The sequence below is a fragment of the Pelodiscus sinensis genome, chromosome 3 (assembly GCF_049634645.1).
Source record: "Pelodiscus sinensis isolate JC-2024 chromosome 3, ASM4963464v1, whole genome shotgun sequence".
Classification (NCBI taxonomy): domain Eukaryota; kingdom Metazoa; phylum Chordata; order Testudines; family Trionychidae; genus Pelodiscus; species Pelodiscus sinensis.
In genome coordinates, this window is record NC_134713.1 from 176,180,365 (window position 1) to 176,203,557 (window position 23,193).

At 43.2% G+C, this 23,193-nt stretch overlaps 1 protein-coding gene across 11 annotated transcripts in view; it reads right to left on the minus strand.

Annotated features, from left to right (window-relative positions):
* Positions 1 to 23,193, minus strand: part of CCDC88A (coiled-coil domain containing 88A) — a 248,647-nt gene that overhangs the window by 80,596 nt on the left and 144,858 nt on the right. For all 11 annotated transcript variants that reach the window (XM_014573127.3, XM_014573125.3, XM_014573124.3 and 8 more), the window contains exons 10-13: positions 15,269 to 15,350; positions 7,692 to 7,850; positions 3,515 to 3,661; positions 2,824 to 2,968 (exon numbers count right to left, since the gene is read on the minus strand). In XM_014573127.3, the coding sequence (XP_014428613.1) occupies positions 2,824 to 2,968; positions 3,515 to 3,661; positions 7,692 to 7,850; positions 15,269 to 15,350 (533 nt within the window). The remainder of the gene's footprint in view (positions 1 to 2,823; positions 2,969 to 3,514; positions 3,662 to 7,691; positions 7,851 to 15,268; positions 15,351 to 23,193) is intronic.

The following is a 23,193-nucleotide window of genomic DNA, read 5'->3' on the forward strand; positions in this document are numbered from 1 at the left end:
GAACTATCATCATTACCAGATGTCTAGAGCCCCACAAATCCATGGATATCCTCTTTATATCCATGGGTATCTGCAGATGTAGATATCCATTTTGCAGATATGGATACAAATTTTGTATCTGCACAGGGCTCTACAGATATACACTTTTAGCCAGTTGATTCCAAAAGTAAGGTGACAAAATGGCACAGTCCCATATTTAAGCCCTTCTGTAGGTGTCAACTTTTTCTTAAAAACGGACAAATTGTTCTATATTTTTTGTCTCTTCCCTTAAGTACTGGTAGATCCAGTCCTAATGCTGTCTGGATCTCTGCTAGCCAGATGCCTGCCCACCATAGGTGAGTGTGACAATGGGGATGGGTGTGCAAAGGTGGCAGCAGGGTGAAGATACAAGGCTGGCCGCTCCCCTGCTGGTCCATCAGTGGAATCCCCGCTGCATGCCTGCTCTTGGCCAGCAGGGCCCCATCCCATTTCCGGCTGGCACTGCCAGCTGCAAGGGTTGGTGAGTATGGGCAGGTGCCAGTCAGTGGCCAGTTACAATATTACCTCTGTTGCTCATCCATCAATCCGTTACAAGCTCCCCTCTCACTGTCCTCATCCTGCTTTGCGTCTTCATCCCCTCCCAATTCCTCTAGGTACCCAACTCCCGCCAGGCTCATCCCATTTCCAGAGTAGTGCAGAGAACCAGCCCCTGATGGACGCACTCAGCTCACCAAACTCTTTCCTTCTCCCACTGCTTCTGGCTGGGCTGGCATCCTGGGAAAGTCCAAGACTTTTTGGCCCAGAATACTGGCTCAGGAACCAAGCCCTGCACATACAAAACTGGAACACAATGCTGGCACATGGAAGCCTCTTTGCCCTTCAGTTAAGCTCCAGGGTGATAAGGAAACATCATTTCCCATCTATTCATGCCCCCAAACTGGCAGGCTCCACAGGAACGCCCCTAGCAGGTGCTTAACATCTTCCTCACATACTCTCCATTCCCATACGAGGGGTCATCTGCACCTCCCATGCTTTATCTCCCTGCCTGGAGCCCACAGCAAGGCTTTGCCCTCCCACCCCCAGAACTTATTGGACGTGGCAGGGGAAAAGGAGCAAGATGGCCCCACTGCTTTGTTGTTCCAGTGTGTCACTCTGAGGGAGGAGATAGAATGGCTGTCTTGCTCCACTGCTTGTAAGTGAAGGAGTGTGGGGCAGTGGACCCCTGCTGCCAGCACCCACCCCACTAGTTCCCCAGTTCGCCTCAGTTAGGGGAAACAATGGGGGAAGGGCAGAATAAGGGTGGGGAGAGGCACAGAGGGCAGAGCAAGGGAAGAGAGAAGGCAGAGCAGGGTTGTCCAGGCCTTTTCCCAGGCTGGGGTGGGGAGTGTCACATGTCTGGTGGTCCCCTCAGGTTCCCCTTGACCAACTGCCTCTGCCAGGGGGCATGGGGCTGCTCTGTTCCCTAGACACCCTCCTCTGCTGAGCCTCCTCAATGGCCAGATTCACAGATGCCCATGAATCAGATTCCCTGGATCCTGATGTACAAAGCATCCTCAGGTCTTAACCCCTTCCTGCCTACCCTGTCGCCAGTGGACAGGAGGCGGTTGGGTTATATAGGTGGCCAGCAGCAGCCTGGAGATGATAGCTGCCTTCTAACACTGTGTGGAGAAGAAGGGACAATCTGGGGAGAAGAGATGAGTTCTGCAAGGACACAGGCAAAGTCATCCATTTACCCCACCTCCCCCGAGATTGGAAGAAGCTCTAGTCCTTTCCCCCCTGTACAATGCTGAAAGGTAGCTGCTGGTAGCATTCCGATATGAACCCTGGCATAAACCTGAGGAGGCAGCACATGACTCTGTGTCCTCCCCACCCCTGTGTTCTCTCAGGAAATGAAAAGCCTGGTACCAGGAAAGGTGGGTCCATCCTGAAGGCTCAGCCAGGCATGGAGGGCAGAAAGGGAAGGTTGGATTGATCAGCCCTGCCTCCATGTGAGAGAAATCTATGAGTGTGTGTGTTTGTGTCATCCTTCTCCGTGTGTTTATGTGGGGGGTATGTTTCACCCCTCCCTATAAGAAATCTACAGCCTTTTAGACAAAAAGATAAATAAAAAAATCTACACAATACTTCTTTTTAATAGGGACTCAGTCAGCTTGATATTAATTTGAATGTTTGTATTACATAGTTCTGATTGATTGCCATTGAACTTGCTTGAATACGAGTAATTTTGCCATGTCTCCCATATTCATCATAGGGAAATATGGGCACCCTATTTCAAAAAAGATGGGATTTTCTATATTAACTAGCCAACTACCCCATCATAAGACAGGATTTTCAGGTCTCTCTTCCACGTTGGTCTTCTCTCCTGAGCCTCCGGTCTCTCTCTCTCTCTCTCCTCACCCCCTTGCTACATGAGGAGCGCGGACCCCAAACAACCGCTTGCTCTCACACGGCGGCCCAGCTGAGCAGCACAGAAGTCAGCCGAACCCCATGGCAGGAGGCAACTGTGCTGCCTACAGGGAACAGCCAGCATTTCAGAGTCACAGACACTGGGCTACTATATATATGATGGCATATTATTCTTCAGCATGCCACAAAAATTAAATTAGGTCTTTCAGCTATTTTCATGATGTTTTCTTAATTAAACAAACTGGATCAGATTGTCAGCTGGTGTAAATCTGTATGGCTCTAGTAAAGATGATTTCACCTTTAGAAATAACTATGCATACAAACAGGCCACTTCAAACATCAGTATTTTCAAAATTAATTTCACAGTATTACGCTGATACTCTATTGGATTATGTTATTCCAAACTTCTATTTGAACTAGTGGCAAGTATTTATTTACCTTCAGAAAGCTCAGTAGTTCTATTCATCTGTTCAAGTTCCCAGCCAAGATGTAATGATTCATCCATGCTTTGTTTCTGAGCCATTTCTAAAGTCATATTTTCCTCCATAAGTTCCTCAATTTTCTTTCTGTCCATATCACGCTCCTTAAAAATTAACGTGAATCTTTAAAATACTGTGCCTTAAAATTTACAAAAATATTACATTCAATAGCCATAATTTTACAAAATACTAACAGGAGTTTGCTAAGGCCAATTTGGACTAATTACAATGGGCTTAAAGTGACTGGAAACAAATTATGGAAAATTCATCTTGCACAGAGGAACCCTCTCTCAGCATTAAGTTTGTGGAGAGGCCCCTACTCACTCCTGTGCAAGACCCCCTCACCACCAGCTCCAAAGTAAAGGGAAGGAGGGTGAATAGATCTATCCACTTAATTAAATATTGTGTAACTTTTAGGTAGGTTCTTCCCTTTTGGAATAGATATCTGTTTATGCAAAACTGAAGCTATTGAAGAAAACACCATCATGAGGTTGAGTCTGAAAATTGTAAGTTACTCGGTCCCTACTTAGTTCTTCCAATGAGATGAAGTCCTTCCATTAGTAAAACTTGCAAAAGAAAATTCTAAGCATACCAGTTTTATTTTTCTTAAAAACACAAGTATTAGTGTCATCTTCTGTTTTAATACTTGCCATTTCCATATCATGTAGTTTAGCTTTTAGTTGCAGATTCTCCTTTTCCAGTTCATGTAATTTGTCAGAACGGGCTCGGGTCCCTTCTAGTTGATCTTCCAACATTGTCTTTGTTTCCAACAGTACTTGATTGTCTTCTTTTAACTCCTTCAAGAATTAAACAGAAATCAAAGTTTTTTCATTCATACTAAAGTTGATTTCAGCATGTCTAGTTTTTAAATATTAATGTAAGAACAGAAAATGAATTTTAATGGTAAAAACAATAACTAATTTTATACTATTTTCATAAAAATACATTTACAACTACATGATAACACAACAAAATGTATGATTGCTAAAAATAAGATCTGAAATATTAAAATCCATACCATGATTATGATTCATGCAGACGAAAGTCTGTATGAAATTTGAAGTAACTGTACAGTAAACATTTACTATCCAACTATTATTAGTTTAGGGAAAAGAAATGTTCAGTAAAATGATATAGATAATTACACCGCCAATAACTGTGATTTGGCCTCAATTATCCCTGGATTTTGAAATTTGATCTGGGAATCTACAATCACAATCAGTGTCCTTGCTGCAGCAAACAGGAATTGCAGATTTGGTTTGGTTTTTTAACAATGTTGGCTCCCCTTGCACAGAGGAACAATACTAGTTTTATGCTACCAGGAGGAATACTGTTGCTGCCTTGTAGAACATGGAAAATTAAGCCACTCTGGCCTAAGTAATTATTTTCCTGTTAACTGAATTTAACATTCAAAATGCCATCAATATTTCATAATATTAGGCAAAAAGTACTTGTTGAACCACAAGCCACCTATTTGCTCAATAAAATGCCTTCCCCTTTTCTTTGAGACACATCAAATATATCCAAGTATGTGAGTGGAAGGGATTAGAGGTCAAAGCATTAAAGAATGCTTTCTAATAAACACAATTACATGTACAGATTGGACTTATCTGGTCCGGCATCCTTAGTACCCGACCAGTCCCCAACCAGGGAGTTTGCTGGACCAGGGGAGGTCAATTTTGGCCCCTCTGCTGATGGACTCCAAGCTCCCACTGGGTTTGTCAGCAGACCCAACCAGTCTCCCCTCCTGGCCACCAGACTCTGCTGCTGGCCCTGGTTGCAAAGTTCCCTATCCCCAGGCTCCCTGCCCTTGGACCTCCAGCCCTAGCCGCCTGGCTCTCTACCCCCAAACAGGCTCTATGTCCCCTACTGGGCTCCTTTGTCAGCCCCAGCCACCAGTCTAGCCCCAGTTCCTGCCATAGCTGGACTCTGCTGCCAGTTTGGCTCTGCTACTGGCTCCACTGCCGCTATTTCGAAATAGCTTCTGCCCAGGGCCATTCAAACTAATTACTCCCCAGTGCCTCTCCAGTACACCTTCGACTAATGTTGAGGCTTCTCTGTAGTGTAGACATGCTATTTCCAAATAAGCTATTTCTGAGTATTTCTTTTGGAATAGCTCATTTTGAAATAAGCATACAGTGTAGACACACCCTGAGACAGTTGCAGTACCTTGGACAGCTCAGCGTGGAGAGCATATTGCAGAGGAGCTGAAACCCAGGATTGGCTACTGAACACAGGGACATGGTTGGTAGGAAGAGTTGCAGAATAGTGGATGTGGGGACTTTGAGACAAAATCCGGAGGTGAGGACAAAGACTGTGTGAGCCCATGAGGAAGTGTCCCAGGGAGGGAGAATAGCAGTGAAATCTCAAGGATCATCACTTAACAGACAACTGCTATTTACAGGGACCCAGAGTAGTGAGTGGGCCTCGGCCTCCTCACCAACTCCCCCCAGTAGCTACAGGAGGGGAAGAAAGAAGCCTGATCCTAGGTCAGGGATGGAGAAACTTTTTAGAGTTAGGGGCTGCTGATTCACAGAAAAAATCAGTTGGGAGGGGGGACACAAGTGAGAAGCAAAAAACAAACACACACACAAACCCTCACTGCAGTGGCCCCCGACTGAGAAGGAGAAAGACACTCCCCACATTCCCCTTGAACATGAAAGCCTGGGGGGGGGGGGCCCAGGCAAGTAGATTTTATGTGGTCCACCCCCCTGGGGAAATGGCAGGTGGTGGGGCTAAAGTGCCAGGGAAGGCTCCCCATGCTGGGGGGAGCCCTGAGCTTTGGGGGCCAGAACCATGCAAGCCAGGGGCTGCATTCAGCCTCCAAGCCTTAGGTTTCCCACCCCTGTCCTAGGCAATCCTGGGGAAAGGAAATCAGGGACACCCATCCAGTCCCAGAACCAGGAAAAGAGTACGAGCATGCAGACACATGCTCATGGCTGAAGGCGGTGCTCACAAAAAGGATGAATCATTACAGAGATAATTCATATAAGGTATCATCAAAAAGGTTATGATTTACTGAATATGATTATTCTATTTGTGTGCATGTATCATTTTTGTATCTTAAGTTAAGAAATATCAACTAAGTGTCTATATTACAACTATGCTACTTTGGGTGACATCCACCGTTAACATTTCAGGTACTGAAACAGAAAAGCAGACAAGGTTGATGGCCCATCAGCCAGAACAATGGACTGAGAAAAGCCTTGGTCTTCCTGTGATTCTCCATACTTCTTGTGACTCATAGATGCTGCGATGTTGCACAGTCAGGTGATCTAGAAATCTAATACCAATCACTATCTTGGACTCCTGTACTTTTTCACTGCGGGGTTGGGAATCAAAGAAAGGATTCTTGCCTAATGAAAATTCTATATAAGAGAAGGAAAACAATCAGAGTCTTCAGTTTGCTTCAAAGTCAATAGATAGATTCTAAACTAAGTACTCCTAATTTTTTCAATAACTCCTCATGTCATTAATAATCTTTATCAATTGTCTTTAAAACTCCTTCTATTTTCTGTTAGTGTTTTTCAAGTTGAGTGACTAGACTTGATACAGTTTTCACAATAAGGCTGTCTCATGAGGTTATATAATGTCATTATAAAAGTTACAGTATTTTATATTGTACTTAATACAGATTAACACTGTTTGTTGTTTGACTGTTGCTTCATAATGAACGTAGGACATTAGTAAAATGTCAAACAACACCTAAGTCTTTTTCCCAATTTAGTGCTCAACTTAGCATCATTATTTAAATTATTCCTTCCAATATGCATTTGTTGAATCTGATTTGCCAATGTACATTTGTCTAGTTTTGTTAGGTTTCTCTAATGTTCTTTACAGACTTTTCTAATTTTGACTATCTTAAATGTTGCACCCTGTGCAAATGTTGTGATCTCGCCATTAACCTGCCATATCAAGCTTATCTAGACTACGCAGAATGGTCGAAATTCCTACAGAATTTGCATATCTTCTTCCGATTGTGCTTTTGAAAGTGAAAGTAATTAAGACACGGCTTTTTCGGTGAACTGCCCCCTTCGTTGAAAAGCCGCTTTTCCTCAAAAAAGGAGGTTTACATGATTTTTCGACAAAGGGTGGGCTTCGCTGAAAAAGCTGCATCTTAATTATGGAATTTGCATATCCCGCAGAATTTGCATATCTTCTTTTGACCATTCCCTGTAGTCTAGATGAGCCCTTCCAGACAAAGGTTCTGGCCTTAGTAAAGATAATTGGGCATCCCACTGTTTACCAAACTGAAAATGGATAACTTATTCTTAGTTTGGTTTCTTTTTGTCTTGTCAATTTCTAATTCATGACAAATTTGAAATTACTCTTCAATTTTATATCTGTCTTTTCCCATGTTCTGTGCATGATATACCCTTCTCAGCTTGTTTCACCATGCCAAACTCTTTTTCTCATTCTAATCACTCCTAAAAAATGTCTTCCCCCACGATGCCTACAAGATATGAATGAAAAATTAAACTTAAATTTCAAGCAAAGTCCCTCTTCTGTGTTTCCCACATCTTCTTTATGATTGCTTGTAGAATCTGATCCTGCAAATGGGTCTGTACAGATGGACCAATGCACTAACAGAGTTTTGCTGACTTCAAATGGAACTACATATGAATGGATGTTTGAATACGCATCTTGAAAATTAAAAATGATCATATAAAGTCGAACAAAATATCACAATGCAAGACCATCAAACTACTTTCATATCTTCTTTTTAATGTTGTCAAAATAAAAAAAAAGGGAGAAAGCAGTATGATCAGGCAAAACCTTTTTACTAAAAAACAAGTTCCATGAGATTAAGAATTGTTTTAAATATACCTCAACTCTAGCCTTGTAGAATACAATATCATGCAGCCTCTCTTTGTATCGGCTGACTTCACTTTCAAGCTTGTCAACACGGATTGCCTTCTCGCGGAGTGCATCTAGCTCATCACGATATACTCTGGCAGAGCGAGCATCTGAAATCAAATTCATGTTCTAGAAAATTTAAAAAAATAAGTTATATGACAGGTAATCTGTGGACTGATATATTGTTCCTTACTTCAATTTTTTCACAAACCTATATGAACTGCCTAGTTAGAATATGTAGACATAATATATATCTGCAAAACATACACATCCTATCTAACGCTAAAGCTCTTGAAAGGGGATTCAGTGCATTTCAACACATTTCTTCATTCTACTTGAAAGAACAAAGTTATTTCAATGTGATCAAATTTCTACAAAGAAGCATGCCCACGTGGCTCAGCTGGGCTGTGGGGGGAGGAGGAGGAAAGCTGGGAAGCCCAGCATGTGGTCAAGCTAGGCTGCCCAAAGGAGCCATGAAGCCCGGTTGGTTAGCAGGGTAGCGGGTAGAGCCAGCAACAGGAAAGCTAGAAATGACTTCTCCTGGTCTGGGGAGGAAGAGCAGGATTGACCTAAAGAACAGACTGCAGAAATGACTCCTGATGCTCCAGAGTGAACTTCTAAGCAGAAGACTTTAATCCCAATTTTGAGGAGAATGCAGTGGATTACCAGGATAAGGCAGTCTGAGCCTGACACAGAGATCCAGACAGAACAATTTTTCAAAACCTGTTACATTAGGGCTGGATTGTTGACAGCAGTGTAGATTCACCACCCCAGCCTCTTTTGCTGGGACCACAGGGATAGAGCATTCTTGAAGGTGTGGGGGGGCTGTGACTTGCATTTTGATACCTCATCTGAAGAGACTTCAGCAGGGGTACCATTTCAGATTTGGGGCAGAGCAACTTTAACTGTAACCTACTTAGGCACCTGAGAACTCTATTTTTTTTGCAGATAATTTAGAAATTAGCTGACAGAAGCACTGTATCTAATTCCTATATAAAGAAAAAAATGCATCTAATTAAAGCCACATTTTAAGTTAATATGTACATTTAGAACAATCAGGAAATAATACAGCAAGATATTGCCAATCCCAAGCCCTGAGATATTCATTTTGGAGCCTTGACACAAAAATAAAATACACAAGTTTGGAAGTTAGCGGCATGGATCTATAATGAACAATTTATGCCAGCCAAATTTTACAAATTATTCAGATTTGCTTGGGTTAATATTAACCAAATGATTAATAAAAATAGTTACAATAAACATAAAGGAGTATTTTGGAAAGAGGTTTCTAGTATGTTGCTATAAGAATTGGTGAAATTACACATCCCCACAGTGAAATTCAAAAACAGTATTCAAGTTGGTGAAACTGTGCCATACTCTCAGAAACTAAGTAAACAGGAAATATGAATACTTGCTGGCTGGAAAAGGAGATAGAGTAGACCATGGGCAGCAGGTATCATTGGCCAGGGGAGACTGTACGTCCAAAACCAACCTAGCATGGCCCTGCCACCTACAGCTCATCCTAGGCCTCTTTCTGCAGTTACTTCCCCCTTCCCACTCTTCCAGACTGGCTGGGGCAGGCTGCTGGGACTCATGGTGGCTGATGCTGGGGCTTCACCAGGGCTAAGGTTGCCTGGCACTCAGGGTGCTGGAACCATGCTGCCTGTTGTGCTCAGGGGGAAAGGAAGGTGCTGTGGTTCCTGCAAAGGAAGGAGGGAAGAAGGGGAGGGGCAGGAGTTGGGAGCTAGCCTCTCCCAGGGGCCATGACCCACCGGACATTGGGTATATGTAGGATGGCCTCTTGTGAATTCCCATGGCATTCTGGGTGAAATGTTGGAAGGTATATGAGCTGGTTCAAATGAAGGATGTAGATACGTTAGACAAAAATTTTGAATGTGATCTCAACATGATCTTGTCTTTAGTGAATACCATGTAAGGGGTCTTTGCTATCAGTGCCCCAGTTTTGCTCACCCATCTAGCTGATATAATGCTACCAAAAATGCAACCTTCACCGACATTTAAAGGAGAAAACAGATTGCTAAGGGTTCTAAAGGCAATTTGGTGAGGTATTATAGTACAAAGTTAAAGTCCCATGGGGTTTAGGTTATCAGACTTTCAGGTACATTTGTGTACCACTAACGAAGTGTCTAGTGATTGGGTGAGTGAAGACATTCCCTCCAGTTTGTGGTGAAAGGCTGTAATGGCTGCTGGGTACATTTCTGACCTTATGAATAAGTCTGATTCCTTGAGTTCCAATATGCAATCCAGTCACTTGTTTTTGCTGGCACCAGAGTGAGAATCTCTTACATTTTTAGAGGTACATATTGAGCATGATGGATCACCTGTCATTCAATAATCCATTTTTCACTCATTCTGATCAGACTAATTTGTCGTATTGGAACGACATCTTAGGGATTTCTCTGGATTTGGATAAAGTCCACTCTCTGTTCTAGGAAAGGAGATCCATCTGGAAGAGGAGAGCTCGGGAACATTCACTGCCAGGTGCAACAGGTAAGGGAGAAAAGTCTAACTGCCCATTTAAACAATCAGCCTTGTAGATCCATATCTTGTGAATTACTTATGAGATTAGAGGTATCAGTGGGAACATGAGCGATGTGTTCAACAAGGTGAGGAAGCCATTCCCTCTAGTGAATTAAATGCTAGTCCTGTTCTGGAACAAAGAAGTGGGCACTTGTGGCTTCTTAATGACACAATGGTCTACAGATTGATAGCCCCATTTTTGGAATAGCGATTAGAGGACCCTTTCATGTTTTTCCAATTTGTATTCCTTGGAGAAATGTCTGTTTAGTGTATCTGCCACTATATTCTGGCACTCTAGGAGCTAAGGTACTAAGATGGTTATGTTGTGCTGATGTACCCATTCCATGATTTTGTGGACTTGGCGCATAGTGAATGGGACGAGCTCTTCTTTGGCAATTGATACAGAATATGAATGATATGGTTGGTCAGTATGCAGACTGATTCATTCCATATGATCAGGAGGAAGCATCTCCATGCAATGTATGCCACTTTTAGCTCTTGGAGACTGATGTGAAGCTGAGTTTCCATCACTGACTACTTGACTTGTACATTGTGCTGGTTTAAGTGAGCACCCCAGTCTATCAAAGATGTTTCAGTCGAGATTATTAGTGATGATAGATTCTGTTGGAAAGGAATCCCTGTGCAGCCATTTTGTGGTTTCATCCACCACTGTAGTGATGAAATGACCTCTAGGGGTCTGCCACTCTGGAAATGTAAACTGTGCTTAGCCAACCCTGGAGGCAATGTGTATGCAGTCTCACATATCTTTATGACAAAAATCATAATCACTACATGACCTAATAATTGTAGGCAGTTTCTGGTGGATGTGTGTGTACAGCTGGTGACTGCTGAAGTGGATTATTATATCTGTACTAGCCTGTGTGAAATTGAGGTTGTCCCCGATTAAGTCCAGATATTGCACTGGGGTCAGTGTAGATATCTGAGCATTTATTCGCAACCCCAGCGTCTGCACACCAGTGTGACGGTGGGCTGCACCATGCTTACTACTTCTGCCTGAGTAGTACCTTTACAGACAATCATCTAGATATGGGAAGAGCATCATTCCTTTTCTTCATAGGTGGGCTGCCACTACTATAAGGGTTTTGGAACAAAATCAAGGGGGGGGGGTCAGTAGAAAGGCCAAAAGGTAGTACTGATAATGATTGAGTACCACCATGAATCTTAGAAATGCCTGTGAGGAGGCTATATGGTTAAATGAAAAAAAGCATCTTGGGAGTTTGAGAGGTAAAAACCAGTCCTTATCTAGCACTGGAACAACTGTGGCCAATATGATCATTTTGAATCTGTGATTCTGCATGAATTTATTGAGTTTCCCAAAGTCTAAAATAGGTTTCCATCCAATGCTTTTCTTTTTGGTGAAAAAATAAAGTAAAAAGTTTTCCCATTTTTGGAACTTGCTTCACAGCATGCAACTGTAAATGCATCACTTTCTGCTGTAAAAGGTGCTTCTGAGAAGGGTCCCTGAGGAGGGATGGAAAAGCAGGGAAGGGAGAGTAATGGGACAGTGAGTTTATCATTTCCAGTACCCATTGGCTTACTGTTATTGCTGCCCAAGCGTGGTAAAACAGGCACAGATGGTGGCCAAAAGGTGGGGCAAGAATATCTGTCAGCACCAGTCTTCCCTCTAAGCTGCGCAGCAGCACAGCTTCACAGGTGATTAATCAGCCCCGCCCAGTCAAAGGCTCAAGGCTCCTCAGCTTAGAGGGAAGCTGCCGCATAGCTTAGAGGGAACACAATGCTGTATTGACTGGGAGGTTGTTCAGTCCTCAACCAAGACTTCAAAACCGTTAGTTGGTGGAAGATGGCTGAAAAGATGTTGACTGACTTTGATGAGCCTTACAATTTTGTAAACATTGTTTATTTCTTTTGTAGTCAAATTGTTATTGTTATGGGTGGTGGAAAAAGGTTTCTTTGTCCTTTTGGTATGCTTGGTACTGGCATCTTTTGTTAAGAGTCACGTATGTGCCTAAGTTGTGCAGGGTGACCTTAGGATCCTTCACAAAATGAAGGACATTGTTTTTACTGAGAAGAGTTTCTCCCAATCGAAGGGGAGATCTTCTATCTTGAGTTGGAGCTCTTTGGAGATTCTGGCTAACTAGAGCCATGAAACCTTGCACATAAAGACTGCTGCGGCAGTAGTGTCCGCTATATTCGTCGAGGCCTGTAGGATTGTCCAGGCAATTAGTTATCACTCCTTCATATCAACGCTGAACTGAGAGTATGTCTCCTTCAATAAGGCATCGAGGAATTCCTAGAGATTATCATAACTGCTGTAGTTGTACTTGGCTAAAATAGCTGAATAATTGGCTACCTAGTATTGTAGTGCAGTTGATGAGTACAGTTTTCTGCTTAAAACCTCTAATTGTGTACGTTCTTTGTCTAGTGGGATGGAGTGGAATTGCGATTGTTTGCAGCAACACTTACTACCACTAAGAGAACTGAGTTGTGGATGAGAAATCAAAAAGTCTATTCCTTTAGCTGGGATGAAGTACTTCCTGCTGGCTCCTTTGCTGTTAAATAATATGATTGCATCGTTTTGTCAGACAGTCTCTGCTGGTTCCAATATCGTATCATTTATTCATAGTATAATTTTGAATGTAATGGACATCTGTAAAATTTGCAATTGCTTATGCTAGTTTTCCTGCATTTCCTTTAGTGGGAGGTCTTGACTGGGGTCTACTCTTTTAAAGAGTTCCTGAAAATGTTTCATGTTAGCATAAGTTTTGTTCAGACAATCATATACTGATGTCAGTTTTGGTCCCTGAGGAGGAGGCTTAATGGACTTTTCCATCAAAATCATCTTGAGACAGAGCTCTCAATCTTGCCTTCCCTTGGCTTTAAGTTTAATTTCTGAGGGATATGAATCTCTCCCAAACAACCAGAGGTGTTTGGCAATAAGTTTTAAAAGGGGGCCACTTCAGAAATGTTTGTAGACTTCAGGAGCACCTCATTAATTGAAAGGGCCACTTTTCCAGGGACAGAGGGCTGGAGATGTCAACCAGATTGTGGATGTACTCCTGGAGAACCTCTGCCTTGGTGCCCAAGGATGAGGCTAACCAATGCAACAGGTCTTTATAGGCAAGTAATGCTCCTCTGGCAGCAGTTCCAACTTAGGAAACTCTAGTGACTCTGCTAGAGGTCACTAATGAAAATGATCAGTCCTATGAAAGCTGGACCCCTCTCAACTTCGAAGATGACAAGTGAGACCTCTGGGACTGAAAGGCTTCCTAGTGGAGCCCGGACACGCACTGTTACGGGTAAGGTATTGGTGGCCAGAAGACACTCCACCAGGAGCCTACATCCCAGCCTTCAGATATCCATAAAGGCCTCCAGATTCTCTCAGGTTAAGTACCACAGAAGGATGAAGAGCCTGACTGTGGTAACATGAGGTGGAGGACTCCAGAGGGAACCAAATCATCTATAGCTCATTTTGAGATCAGGATTGGCACCCACGATGTAATCAGTGCCACTGGCATGATCAGTCCCAGGATGGATGCTAGTACCAGAATGCCTGTATACTTTGAAGTCAAGGCTGGAGATAACCTTCACAAGACAATCTGTGGCATCAACTGAATTGGTGAAGAGGAAGAGTCCAGTATGAAAGAACATTGTTACTGTCTTCAGTACCATGTCCACAACAGTCATCAATCAGGGCACTTCAAGATGCAGTGTCAAGGCTTTGGCTACAGGCTCCAACTATGGTTCCATCAAGGGTGCCAGACATACAAAATCCGGGACCAGTGGTGAGGAGGGGACTGAAAAGCAGAGGTTTGCCACAGCCTAGTACACTATGAACACTTGCATTGTCAGGGACTCAACGGATGCCCAAGAACTAGAACCGGAGTTGATGGCATGGAGTGTCTGTCCTTCCGACCTGATATCAAGGGTCAGAAGTCTCTACATCATCCTGCTGGACAGATCTGGCATCGAGCTGTTCTGTGCTCTTCTTATCAGAAGCATAAAAGTCACTTCAGAATCTGAAACATCCCCAGTTGGTCTTATGCAAACTCTTCCTTTTGCACTGATGAGCAATGATTTCTGTGCATCTCTGGATGTGACTGAGCTCCAGAAGGATCTCTCCAAGATCAAGGCTGATATGCAGCCTGAGGAAGGCCTTGGTACCCAAGGAAGGCCTCGGTACCAGGTCAGGCATCATGGCCTGCTCGTGCAGGTACTGCTTCAGGCAAAGGTCCTGCACAACCTGAGCACTCTTTTTGAATGAATGACAGAGTGCTCAGTTTCCTTCAGGTGGGCTTCACTAAGGCAAAGCAGGCTTTGCATGTAGGGATCACTGTTGGCTATTGTCCCATATGAAGGGCAATGCTTGAACCCTGGTGAGGGTAGCAGCTGGGTGTGGGCAATACTGCTAAATATAACACTATACTAACTCTAAACTAACTACTAATTATCAACTATGCACATAACAAGGCTAAAAAATATAAATTCACAAGGCTGTGGAATGGCACCCACAAAGCTCCAACTCCAGCTGATGAGCAATAAGAAGGAATTGGGGGGTCAGGGAGATCCTGCCTTATAGAACAATGGACAGGGTGAAAGCCATGCGGAACAAGCACTGCCCCTCTGTGGGTACTAGGCAAAAGTCTCTGACTCCAGTGCACAAGGCACGCACACACCTATTGGGAATACATGTCCGCATTTACTCAAGGAAGAATCTCTTTATGTACATTTGTCCATCTCTCTACTGATCACAATAGAAGGAGAAAAGCCCTTCCCTACAATGGTATCTATGAATTTCCTTAAATATAGTTCTACGTTTGGGCATATGGCAGAAAAACTGAGAAGTGTCCTTTCACAATTAAAAATGAACATTATTGGAGCTTTTCCAGAAGTTCATATTTACAGATGTGCTATTAATGCAACAAAACAAAAGGTGTATAATCTGAACAATGAAAATAATTACTGAGATGGTTAAAAATTCTTAAAAGTTATCTTAATTTTGTATAATAGATGTCCAAGTCACACACCTCCTGCTGCAGTCTCTTTAGCTCAGCCTCCATCTGTTCAAGTTCTTGTTTACAATCCAGCAGCTGTTCAGTTTTTTCCTCCCTTGGAAAAAAACAAAAAAAGGAATTAAAACAAGGTGATACTGCATTATTGAATCATTGTCTTATTTGCTAATAATTAAATTACTAATAGTAAGTGGGCAACAGAAACTACATCTTCATATTACTCAAACTTTTCTTTATTTAAGCCACAATTTCGAGGGAATGGGAATTGTGCATTGCAGATCACAAGCTACGGCAAATCAATGTACATGTTACAGAGAACACAATTTTGAATTATAATGTTAATATTTAGAAACTATTTAATTGGATAATATTTACAGAAAAAGAAACAGTAATGTTTCCTAATGGCCATTCTTCAAAGATACATTGCACATGTCCATTCCATCTTAGGTGGAAGCATATCTAATACGTTTTTTATTTTTTCCATCAGTGGCACCTATCAGGACAATACATGTATAAGGGGCACCACGGTCCCACAACTTCTTAGTTCCTTCTTGCTTGTAACTCTAAGAAAGAGATTGTACAAGAGCAACACAACTCAAAAAACAATAGTTACAGAAGATTAGTAATCTTTTTTATTTCTTCAAGTGCTTGCTCATGTAAATTCCATGCTAGCAGACTTGTAAGAAGTATTCCTGGGGGAGGCATGGATTCACAGGCATGCTGCTTGCAGTGCTGTCCTTCCAATACTGGCATCATCCTATGCTTACTGGCTGATGGCAAAAAGGGACGCAAAGTTACAGACTGAAGAACAGGTAAAACAAGACAGGACTATGCAGCACTTTAAAGACTAACAAGATGGTTTATTAGGTGATGAGCTTTCATGGGCCAGACCCACTTCCACAGATCAAATTGTGGAAGAAAATTGTCATGACCATATATACCAAAGGGATACAATCAAAAAAAGAACAAATCAAATTTCAGAATAGAGGGGAGATAATGGGGGAGGTTGGTGTCTGTGAGGTAATGATATTAGAGATAACTGGGGAAGCTATCTTTGTTGAGGCCCAGTCGTAAAGTATCAAATTTAAGCATGAATGACAGTTCAGAGGTTTCTCTTTGAAGTCTTGTGTTAAAATATCTTTGAAGCAGGATGCACGTAGTCAAGTCGTTGAGACAATGCCCTTTCATGCTTAAATTTGACAATTTGACTAGACCTCAACAAAGATGCTAATTACCTTATCCCTTACAAAGATAGCTTCCCCAATGATAAACTCTAATATCATTAGCTCACAGACATTAACCTCCTCCCCCCCATCCCTCCTCTGTTCTGAAATTTGATTTGTCCTTTCTATGTGTGTTCTCTTTTTTTGACCGTATATATTGTCATGCCAATTTTCTTCCACAATTTGATCTGAGGAAGTGGGTCTGGCCTACGAAAGCTCATCACCTAATAAACCATCTTGTTAGTCTTTAAAGTGCTGCATAGTCCTGTCTTTTGTTTCAGCTAGACCAGACTAACACAGCTACATCTCTGTTACTATTCTGAAGAACAGGTAGTGATTCTGCAAATGTTCTAGATTAGTACCTGCACTAGAAACCTCTCTGACAAGGCCTGCACTCTCAGGGTGATTCTACACTGCACCCGTAGCTTATTTCAAGTGTATTTTGAAATAGAGCATTATTCCAAAACGTCCCTTAATCCTTGTGGAACAAGGTTTACAGAGACATTAGAATAGTGAGCCCTTTATTTTGAAAGCTATTGTTTATAATATGTGGAATAGCTATTTCAGGATAACAGAGGTATCCCAAAATAGCGCCGCAGTGTAGAGGTACCCTAATGGAATGGGTGGTCACAATATCCAGGAGTGATACCTTTACCAGATCATAACACAGCTTAATGCAGAGAATAATCCAAGATGAAACCTGCTGAGATGATACCAGCAGACCTTTCATCCTTTCCGGCACTGCTATGAAGAGCTGCATTGACTTGCAGAAGCGTTTAGTTGTGTCAATGTAGAAGGCCAGGACCCATCTAACAGCCAGGGTTTCTCCTTGGTTTCTTGAGACATCAGAAAGAAGACCAGTAGAAAAATTTCCTGATTGTTATGGAACTTTGATACCACTTTCAGTAGGAAGGCCGGGTAAGGGCACAGCTGGACCTTATCCTTATTCTGATGCAGTGCTCTGACCTCAGACATCCTTCTAGCTGACATGACGGTTACCAAGAAGGTGACCTTCTGTGAGAGGAGCAATAAGAAACAGGTTGCAAGCCGCCCCAGGACCCGTACATTTTGATAGCACTGGGTTTAAATTTTAAAGGGGAAACAGGTTGTGGACTTGCGAGTAATGTCTCTAACCCCTTCAGAAACCTGACCACCATTTGATCTACTATTGACCCTAGGATGGGCGGTCAAGAAGGCTGCCAAATGAACCTTGCTGGATGAAAGAGCCAGGGTTAGAGCATATAATCCAAGATGGACTGTAAGGATCACCAAAAGAAAGGGCCCCATTCTGAGACCCAACAAGTGAAAAAATTAACCTTCCAGCAGGACTACCCTACTTGTCAAAGTGATTCTGGTACCCAGAAAGATTGTGTGGTGCAAGGTGAGGTTTTTGTTTATTTTAAACCCCGGAGCACTGAATAAACTGTGAGATTTGTATGAAGTGTTGCTGCCTGTAGTGATGGAGCCACTATTAGACAATCAGAAAGGGAAAAATCATTACTCCTTGTTTTCTGAGGCATGCAACTGCCACTGGTAGCACCTTTGAAAATACTCTTGACACTGCCGCTAGCCCAAATTGTAGCTCTCGAAACTGGTAGTGTTGAGCTCTTAAGTTAAAATGGAGAAATCTCCTGTGTGCAGGATGAACTGTGATGTGAAAATAAGCATCTTGTAGGTCGAGAGACGATAACCAATTTCCTACAATGCCAGGATTATTTTTCCTAGTGTGACCATTATGAAGTGTTGCTTTCTTAAGAATTTGTTTAGACAACATAAGTCTAAAATGGGACTCCATCCTCCTGTCTTTTCGGGGGTTAGAAAGTCACAGGAATAGAATCCCTTTCCACTGTGTTGAGTAGGTACCTGCTCTATGACGCCCACACTCAGGAGGTTGTGTATCTCCTGCTGCAGGAGCATCTCATGGGAAGGATCCCTGAAGAGGGACAGGGAAGGGAGGGAAAGATAGGAAAGGAATGGAGTAACCGTGTGAAAATTTTTCCAACACACATCCTTCCATTGTAATATGGGTCCAGGCTGAATAGCATGGAACCAAAACTATGGTAACTGTAATCCCACTGAACCCTCAACAATCTTCAAAATGACTGATGTGATGTGGATGGTCGAGATGTCATAAGTTGGTCTTGATTTTTCCTTCTGCCGATCTGTTTCTGTCTGATCTCTGGTCATAACCCTTTTGTTGCAGGGTATATGTTGAGGAGTGGGAATGTTGGGCACAGAAATGGCCCTGTTTCTTTTTGGGCTGTGGTGCATGCATATCTAGGGATTTAGGAGTTGCCCTGGAATCCTTTAGTGTGTACAGTGATGCCTCTGTACTAGTAGAGAAGAGTTTCTGTCCTTCAAAAGGTAAATCTTCTACTGCTGTTTGTACTTCTTTAGGAAACCCCAAGAGGTGAAGTCAAGATGCTTGACATATTACGATGGCAATTGCTAGTGATCTGGACACAATGTCTGCTGAGTTGAGGGAAGCTCGGAGAGATGTTTTTGCTGTTACTAAGCCCTGGTCTAAATTTGCCTTATATGTGTCTCTACGGTCTTCCGGTAGCTAGTCAATAAAGATTCTCATTTTTCAAACAGCTTGTATGTATATATTTCCTAACAGACTGGAGTAATCGGCAATGCAGAATTGTAGTGAGGCAGAAAAATATGCTTTTCTGCCAAAAATATCTAATCCCTTCCAATCTTATCATATGGAATCATCTTAAATTGAGTCTTCTTGCCACAATTATGCACCACTTCCACAAGCAATGAATTTGGAGACGGTTGGGAAAAATGAAATTTGGTCCCTTTAATGGGAATGTAATATTTGTGGTCTGCTCTTCTGGAAGATGGAATGGAGGGGGCCTTTGGAAGGTCCATAATTGCCTCATTCATTGGTAAAACTATCTTGAGGAAGTAGAAGCTTGTAGAATATCTGTTAGTTTATGTTGAATTTCAGACACTTCTATGAGTGAGGTATCTAGTGAGTCAGGTACTCATTTAAAAGATCATGAAAAGTTATCCCTGGTAGCTGGAGGTGGAGGCTTAATAGTCTCAAACAGTGAAGATGACGATAAATGGATTGGAGGCATTGTATCTTCTTCCTGAATGTCATCTGTATCCACAAGATCCTCTTGAGTTGTATCAGAATGGCCCTGACAGGGTATTTGCTATGCCTGTGGGAAAGCTGGCTGTGATCTTGACGGAGCCATCTCGGTGCTGTCACTTGTAGCACTCTATAGAGTGCCCATGGATCCCATCCCTGAGAAGCTGCTAGGAAGGGGACTGATGGAAACCAAGGCAATGGTTGTCAAATCTGTCCATGGGTTTGCGGTTGTTGAGGCTGATCTGTGGATTTGGGAGACAAGCGGTGAAGTGAAAATAAAATCTCTTCCTCATCATCCTCTTCCTCCCTTGAGAAGGGAGGTGCAGAAATGGGTGGTGTCGCCAATCTGATAGGTCGCTAAAGCATGCGAATGCTGTTGGTACCGAAGTGAGGAGTGGCCAGTACTGAAGCTATTGTTAGATTTTCATGAGCCATGAGTGGGCACAGTGTCATACATGTCAGTTCTAGGGTTGGTACAGGGCCCATCTCTGCACATGTCATCAGTAGCAGCCCAGTAAGAGTCTGCATTGCAGGTTGCATGGGTACCAATGCTGTGATGCTATATGTCACCCTCGATGATGGTTGAGGCTACAGCAAGGCATGACTGTTTAGAAGATGCAGTCCCTCTGTACTTGTCCATACTGGATATACCCAGCACCTGTGCCTCTGATGAGGATGCAGCTGTTGGTACCAAGGTGGACTTATGTGTCAGAGACACCCTTTTTGAAGTGCCTGGCAAGGTATGCTAAGGTATGGGAGACAGGCTGCAGTTGGAGATTTCTCAGGAGGTAGTGTTTGGGACTCTGGCTCCAAAGCAGGTGCCACAGACTTCTCTATAAGCAGGAGTTTTAGTTGGAGGTCCTGTGCCTTCAGAAATCTTGTAGACAGTTTTTTGCAGAGATGGCATTTCTGCAGTATATGATCCTCTCCCAGGCATCTAATGAATTGAGCATAGTCATCAAAGATAGGGACTGAAAGCCTACATATGTGAGGCATCTTTTGAAACTAGGGGAACCCAGCATGGCTGATGATCTGGTACAGAGGGTTAAGTAAGGGAAAAGAAAAAAAATATTTTGGGTAAAATAAAGTTGGGGGGAAAGTAAAACAATAATAGAGACAAGATAAACATTTCCTAATTTTCCTGAGGTACAAGTGAAGGGTGCTGCTGAGTTCTGACCTAAGCCTAGGACAATAGAGAAGGAACTGACGGATGGTTGACGACACGTTTGGCTGCACATTGGCTACATAGCAAGATGGCACCACGCATGCACGTTGGCACCTGGGGTACTGCTGCTGAAAATATCTGATAATAAGCACAGGGCGCCAAAACACCTACAGTGCAGCACCCACAAGGACACTCCTCAAAGAACAATCAGTTTCATACATACAGAATGAGAAATGATTGTCTAGGAAGGAGTGACGCAGAAAGGGATCTAGGTATTATAGGGGACCACAAGCTAAATATGAGTCCACAGTAAGACACTTAAACAAAAAACAAACAAACAAACAAACAAGCAACCACCATTGTGGGATGCACTAACAGGAGTGTTGTGAGCAAGACACGAAAAGTAATTTTCCCCTCTACTCTGTGCTGATTAGACCTCAACTGCAATATTGTATCCAGTTCAGGGCACCACCTTTCAGGAGCAATGTGGACCATTGAAGAAGGTCAGAGAAGAGCAACAAAAATGATTAAGTATCAGAGGGGTAGCCGTGTTAGTCTGAATCTGCAAAAGCGACGAGGAGTCCTGTGGCACCTTATAGACTAACTGAAGTGTAGGAGCATAAGCTTTCGTGGGCAAAGACCCACTTCGTCAGATGCATGACAATTTGATTAAGTATCTAGAAAACGTGACCTCTGAGGGAAGACTGAAAAAATTGGATTTGTTTAGTTTGGAAAAGAGAAGACCGAGAGGGAACATAACAACAGCTTTCAAGTACCAAAAAGGTTGTTACAGGGAGGAGGGAGAAAAATTATTTCCCTTAACCTCTGATGACAGAACAAGAAGCAACGGGCTTAAATTGCAGTAAGGGAGGTTAGGCTGGACATTAGGAAAAACTTCCTGTCAAGGTGATTAAGCACTGGAATAAATTGCTCAGGGAGGCTGTGGAATCTCCATCATGGGTGGAGATATTTAAGAGCAGGTTAGACAGACATCTGTCAGGGATGATCTAGATGGTACTTGGTCCAGGGGACTGGACTTGATGACCTCCAGAGGTCCCTTCCAGTTCTAGTATTCTATTATTATATGATGCTTAAGTCCTTCAAATACAGCCTAATCACAAATTTCAATAAGTCTAAGCTTTGTGGAAAACTTGTAATGTCGGCATTATTCCATCAAGATAATTCAGGAAAGAAAACAGACGTGCTAAATTTCTGTTTTTAAAGATGTCTGTTTTTAAAAGTATTTTAATTTAAACTAACATTTACTTGTGAATTTTCAAAAAATTCATCCCATACTCAAACAGCAAGTGAAATAAGTTGGTGAAGATATGTTTTACAGCGTATACAATAAAAAGATTGAATAATTGATTTACAAGGAAAACAACAGAATTTCAGTGCCAATACAATTAATTAGGGAAACTATCAAAGCCTCAATAATTAAATTCCTCTCAAAAATATAAAATGTTTCCGTTTGAAATATCATACAGTTAGATACATTATTAAAGAATGATCTTTGACTTTACTTGAGTAATAAAACAGAAAAGAAACATAGGAAGAGGGACTATTCTCAAATGTGAAACTAAGGGTTCCGCAAAAAAATTCTAGTCACTCCCTCGCCCCCCCGCAGAGCCCATAAGCAGCTCCCATTGGAACTTTTCCGGTGGGAGTGAGCCTCTGGTGGCGTGCGGCTCTGGCCACTCCATCACCCACTGCGGCAACCCCCTCCTCACCCCACAGGACGGCCCTTGTTTCATAGCACCTCCTCCTTCTGTGCAGGCAGTGGCTTATTACTGCGGCCACTGCTGCCGGGAAAGGGAAGGGTGGCCAGGTCTGAGACACTGAGTAGCCAATCCCGGACCTTGGCGTTTTAAAATTGCTGCCTGCGCCACACCAGGAGCCACATGGAACTAGGCTGGGGCTCTGCTCCCACCCCCAGGGCCTGCTCAGGCTCGCTGCTCCTCCCTCCCTCCCTCCAGGGCATGCTTGGGCTTGCTGCCCACCGTGTGCTGCCGCTCTCTCCCGCACCCCTCCCCACCTTGCTGAGAAAGCGTCAGCGTCTGGTCTGGCAGGGAAAGTCAGAGTTTCTACACCCATCCCTCACCCTGCCAGTGGGAAACCTGACCTGGTGCTGCAGCTGTGCTGGGATACCTGCTGCATGGGGGGGACTGAGCTCCCTCTCCCACCCCCTGCTGGGGGAATGACAGCATGCTGCCTGGAGGCTTTCCTGGCTGCAGCAGGGTGCCAAGCCAGGTAAGAGTCACCCTCATGCCCAGACCCTGCACCCAAATCCCCCATACTCACTCCCCTCCCCCCTCCAAGACCCTGCATTCCCAGATTGCTCTGACACCCTGCCCCAAGTCCCATCTTGTACCCTCCCTCCTGGCCAGACACTCTGCCCCAAGCTCTCTCCTGTACCCTCCCTCTTGGCCAGGACATTGCATATAATCTT